The sequence below is a fragment of the Schistocerca nitens genome, chromosome 5 (assembly GCF_023898315.1).
Source record: "Schistocerca nitens isolate TAMUIC-IGC-003100 chromosome 5, iqSchNite1.1, whole genome shotgun sequence".
In the NCBI taxonomy this organism is placed as follows: domain Eukaryota; kingdom Metazoa; phylum Arthropoda; class Insecta; order Orthoptera; family Acrididae; genus Schistocerca; species Schistocerca nitens.
In genome coordinates, this window is record NC_064618.1 from 735,110,432 (window position 1) to 735,116,431 (window position 6,000).

The following is a 6,000-nucleotide window of genomic DNA, read 5'->3' on the forward strand; positions in this document are numbered from 1 at the left end:
ATAAAAAAGGGGAACATAAAACAGAGTAAGGGGAGAAAATGGAGGTAAAAAGACATGGACATGTAAACGTTCATGGGGGACAGTTAAAAAAAAGTCACCAGAAAGTTAAAAAACACAGTTGGCGATTCTTGAAACACAGAGAAGACACTGAATACGAATGCAAAGGCCGTTAGAAAGGATATGCTTATACATCTTTTGTTCCGAGGAAATACTGGTGCAACTCAAAATTTGGAAGTTTATTTTATGGTCTGACGTCGGCTTTGAAATGGACTGGATACTATAAATATGTTCAAGAGCCCCAAATGATGATCAAATCTGAGAGCCTCTCGTTGTAGTAGCTTCCACGCCATTCTACGAGGTGAGTTTTTTGAAGTAAGGTCCGTTTTGTTGTAGACACTAGTAGTTCGCGCGCATACCGCAACGAGCGCGTGCATCGTGTACCGGCATGCCTCGGAAACAACTGTGCTCAGTTTCAGCTCTGTAGCTAACCTGTACGGTTCTGTTCTGTGCTTTCAAAATGTTTAAGACTATCAATTTGCCCGCCGCGTGTGAGGCTCGCTCAGTGATACGGTTTGTGGCAGCAAGGAGCCTGTCTGCTGCAGAAATTCATCGAAAAAAAAAAAGAATGGTTCAAATGGCTTTGAGCACTATGGGACTTAACTTCTGAGATCATCAGTCCCTTAGAACTTAGAACTAATTAAACCTAACTAACCTAAGGACATCACACACATCCATACCCGAGGCAGGATTCGAACCTGCGACCGTAGCGGTCGCGCGGTTCCAGACTGTAGCGCCTAGAACCGCTCGGCCACTCCGGCCGGCTTCATCGACAGATTTGCAAAGTGTATGGTGATACTGTTATGAGTGAAAGCAAATTGCGTTAGCGGGTACGAGAATTCAAAGATGGCCGTGAGAACGTCCATGATGAGGACCACTCTAATCGCCCTTCTTTGATTACAGACGATTTGGTGGCTTCAGTTGAAGCGAGGCGCTTCACAATAACAGGTCTCTCAAACGAATTTCCTGACGTGTCGAGATCAGTGCTTTACAACATTGTTTCTGAACACCTAACTGTGCTCCCATTGGGTCCTGAAACTCCTAACAGAGGACCACAAAAACCAAAGATTTGAGTGTGCAATGAAGTTCTTGACTCAATATCATGAAGAAGGTGACGGCTTCATGAGTCAGATCGTAACTGGAGACGAAAAATGGGTTTCGCATATCACGCCCGAATCGAAGCAACAGAGCATGGAATGGAGAGACACACATTCTCCTGTAAAGGTGAAGGCCAAACAGACTCTGTCCCAGCACAAAATCGTGGCGTCGGTGTTTTGGGATAGGCATGGTGTTTTGTTGGTCGACTTCATGCAACGAGGAACCAATATCAATGCAGGAGCATACTGCCAAACCCTGAGAAAGCTATGCAGAGCGATTCAAAACAAAAGACACGGCATGCTGACAAAGGGAATTGTCCTTCTCCATGACAATGCAATACCTCACACTGCAGGTCAGATCCGCGATTTATTGGACAGTTTTGGCTGGAAAGTTTCAGACCACCCACCCTACAGTCCTGATCTTGCGCCGAGCGATTACCATCTGTTCCTCCACCTCAAATAACACCTCAGTGGCAACCGTTACAATGATGACCACGACGTGAAAACGGTAGTGAACTCTTGGTTACCGGAGCAGGCGGTAAGTTTTTATGAAGAGGGTATTTTAAAATTGATTGAGAGGTATGATACATATTTGAACGAACTTGGCAACTATGTCAAAAAATAGAGTGAAGTATGTACTTTCTGAAAGTAAATTTACTTTTTTGAAATAACTTTTCGTTGTGTACTTATGTTCAAACGGACCTTACTTGAAAAACACGCCTCGTATCTTATGCAAGTCTTTTCATATCTGTTTCACAATTGTACCGTACATATATTTGGACCTGATTACTGTAGTCAAGACTTAGTCTTCTTCCACAATTTTTACTGTCTACACAACCCTCTGTTATCAAATCAGTTATTAATTAAATCCCCAGGATGTCTCTTCTTGATCTATGTCTTCTTTCAGTCAAGTTATGCCATGAAGTTTCTGTCTTCCCAATTTGGTTTAATACTTTCCCGTTTCCCCATCTAATTCTCTCAGCATTCTTCTGTAGTGACAGCTTTCAAACACTAGTATTTTTTTCTTGCCTCTACCACTTTCCGTACACTTTTCACTTCCAGTCATCGCTGTTCAAAACTTTCCCAAAAAAATCATATGGTATGGAAGTTTTCTATGTAGATTTAGATAAAGCGTCTCGTATCGTTCCCACTTCGCACTCTGTTCTTCATAGAGTATTAAGCTGTATACACTGTACAAAGCAAATCATTGTGACCACTGTCTAACCTGAGACTGAGCTCCACCAGGTGGCGCTCCAGGCACGTGGCATTGTACGGATGGTAGAAAAGTGGAGCAGAGCCAAAAGAGGAATCGTTCTAGCTACGATATGGACCACTCCACTGACATAAGTGATTTTGACAAGGGGAGATTGTCATGGCCAAGCACCTAGGAACATCGGAAATGGTGAACTACCTATTCTCATGGTACTGGCATGAACATAAATGGAAAGTGGTTGCTGAACGGTGGAACCACAAGTAGCTGGCAAGGTGTTGAACATCCACTCCTTATCACACAACATGGAAGTCAGAGGCTAGCCCAGTATGTGAAGCACGATAGGTGAATATCAGTGACAGATTTGATGACAGAGTACAATGCTGGTGCAGTCACAAGTGTTTTGCAGCACACTGTTCAAAGTACACTGTTGACCATGGGGCTCCGCAGCAGGCAAGCACTGGTAGCACTGGTAGCAGTTACTTCTCTAAAATATCTGGGAGTTTGCGTGCGGAACGATTTGAAGTGGAATGATCATATAAAATTAGTTGTTGGTAAGGCGGGTACCAGGTTGAGATTCATTGGGAGAGTGCTTAGAAAATGTAGTCCATCAACAAAGGAGGTGGCTTACAAAACACTCGTTCGACCTATACTTGAGCATTGATCGGGTTGACGGAGGAGATAGAGAAGATCCAAAGAAGAGCGGCGCGTTTCGTCACAGGGTTATTTGGTAACCGTGATAGCGTTACGGAGATGTTTAATAAACTCAAGTGGCAGACTCTGCAAGAGAGGCGCTCTGCATCGCGGTGTAGCTTGCTCGCCAGGTTTCGAGAGGGTGCGTTTCTGGATGAGGTATCGAATATATTGCTTCCCCCTACTTATACCTCCCGAGGAGATCACGAATGTAAAATTAGAGAGATTAGAGCGCGCACGGAGGCTTTCAGACAGTCGTTCTTCCCGCGAACCATACGCGACTGGAACAGGAAAGGGAGGTAATGACAGTGGCACGTAAAGTGCCCTCCGCCACACACCGTTGGGTGGCTTACGGAGTATAAATGTAGATGTAGATGTAGATGTGTTAGAAACACACAGTGCACAGTGCACAAATGACAAGATCTGCGGTATCCTCGGCTATCACCTACATCAAAGGGTAAAGACGGATGTAATGTCTTGACAGGTACCTTACGATCCATCCACTAGGCACGCAACAGAGTGTCGTGGGTTGCCACCCTGTCGAGGTACCCACAACTCAATCGTAGCGCCTCCTGTCTGAGATAGCTGCTGCAGTACCGTGTGGCGCCACAGCAGCGCTGTTTCCAACGCTAGCTCGTCACCGCAGGCCATGTGATAGAAGCACGACTTTGCAATACTCCTCCACCAGACAGCGTTATAAGAGGTCACCCAGCAGCTCGCCAGTCAGCCTGCGGGTGTGCGAGTTGCACTTCGTGACTTCGACGTCGACATTCAGTGATTCTATTCGCCAGAGCACAGTACAGCCTATCGGAGCATGGGATATCACTAGTGCAGCATAACGGGACTTTCATCAGATGAGACCATTTCTTCAGAACCTGATCAGCTATCATTCAGAATATAGCGTTAGGGTATATTCTCTGCATCATTAGTGAAGTACTAAAGTTCTTAGTTTCCCGGACACATTTCTCTTCTTGTAACCTGCGTCACCCACTATAGCGTACTAAAGAGGCGATGAGGTTATTGCTTCTTTTTTTCTGCACTGCTCTCGTCTCAGTGACGACTGATCTTTTTCCAGAATTTGATCCCTAGTGTCTTGTGCTCAACCAAATAGTTTATTTTTGTACCTCCTACAGAGTTTTTGTGCCTCTTCCCCACATTCCAGCGTTCGCTGGCCGTTGTTGTACTTTTACATGACATCCTTTCCTTTGCGTGTGCGCACTTTTTTATTTTGCTGTCTCATTTTCCATGGTTCTACGTCCTGTTCTTCCTTGTTTTTCTTGGTTTTTGTCCTGTGCTAGTGCAGCTTCATTCCTTTGTTCTGGTGAATTGCTTGTGCTGTTTCTCTGCTGTTCTTGCTTCCTGTCCATACTGGACCATCTTTTGTGCTTTTGCCGTCAGTCTCGCTTGCCCATTTTCCATGGCTACATCCACCCCAGAGTTATTGCTCCTGCAGGTTTGCAAGCCGTGGGCTCAGCAGTTACATCATTTGACACAAGATGCCACATACTTGATTCAGCTGTGTTTGGTGAGACTGCTCCCAGGTGCAACCAGCAAGACGGCACAGTTTCTGCTTCATACACTGCAATACCTGCACACCACTGAGCTAATTGAACGCCACCTCACCATCGCAATGCTTCCCCTGCACAGGACACAGCTGTGTGAACTCTCTCCAGATTCTGACAACGCAGGCTTTTCTTGCTATACTAGCCGCTTCTGCTCTTCCCGTTGTGTCTGTCTTGACCATCTGCTGCCCATCAGCTTCTGGCCTCTCTGCCACCAGCACTGCTTCCTCTGACTCTGCCCCAGTGCCCCCTTCCCCTTGCACCACCTGCCCATGGGCCCTGAAGGCTCCTCCTCCTTGTGACCTGCCAGTCCTGCACAACATGCTCCACTGATTGCAGGGCCACCTGCTTCAGTGCCACTGGCCACTGGCTCCAGCGCCATCTGCTTCTGCGACACCATCCATGGTGCCCTGTAATTTGTAATGGTTCTTTATTTACGTGACCATTACGGCACTCCAACCCCAGTTCTCGATACCAGTAATATCGTACTACGTTTCTGCGAAGTAACAGACATATTTTTGTGACAATATTAAAAAAAAAATGTTCAAATGTGTGTGAAATCTTATGGGACTTAACTGCTAAGGTCATCAGTCCCTACGGTTACACACTACTTAACCTAAATTATCCTAAGGCCAAACACACACACCCATGCCCGAGGGAGGACTCGAACCTCCGCCGGGACAATATTCACATCTGGTTTTATTAATGTATAGGTACTCCGATGTATCGATATATTACAGTGATATGGTTCTTGTGCGTATTCATTTCTGTGAGACTGTCATAATCTTTGACTTACTTGTAACGGTTTTGGTGCGAATGCGCACAGAGCAGTCTTTGTTTCACTTTGCAGAAGTTAAGTTGTTATTTCGCTTTGTAAAAGAACAGTCAAGTCTTGTGTTTGGCTAAAGTGGAAATTAAATATATGAAGATTGATACAAAACTGTTTTCTTGATGATGTGACAATTAAGAAGAAGTATATGTGAATTTACAAGAAGTTTTAAAAAAACGTGGATCGTGAACACCAAGTCAAAAATTATTTCTACCATACCATTGTTCTGATCTGGGATTGTTTGATCATCAAGAATTTCCTGAAAAACGCATTTTTTAGGTCCTCAAATATTGCTAAAATACAGATCTGGAACTTCTAGCAGTCAAAGTGGAATAACCCTAGAATCAACAAGATGAGCCACAAAAACTTCGACGAAATCTACCTGGGAATCATTCAAGGTAAGTGCCAAAATTAATGACTTTTTTTACAGTGACTTCATTATTTCCGTTCTGATGATACCATACACAGTCAATAACTTTGTTGTTGCCCGATAAAGCGAATATATGCTGCGTGAGCAACATTATTAATCTGATTTCCAACCTACTTTGCAAG

General features: G+C 44.6%; 1 protein-coding gene across 1 annotated transcript in view; it reads left to right on the top strand.

Annotated features, from left to right (window-relative positions):
- The window catches only part of LOC126260683 (cylicin-2-like), a 39,074-nt gene extending 34,415 nt beyond the window's left edge, over window positions 1-4,659 (top strand). Inside the window, exon 2 of the mRNA XM_049958018.1 lies at window positions 4,456-4,659. Within this exon, the coding sequence (XP_049813975.1) occupies window positions 4,456-4,659 (204 nt within the window). The remainder of the gene's footprint in view (window positions 1-4,455) is intronic.
- The last annotated feature ends 1,341 nt before the right edge of the window (window positions 4,660-6,000 follow it).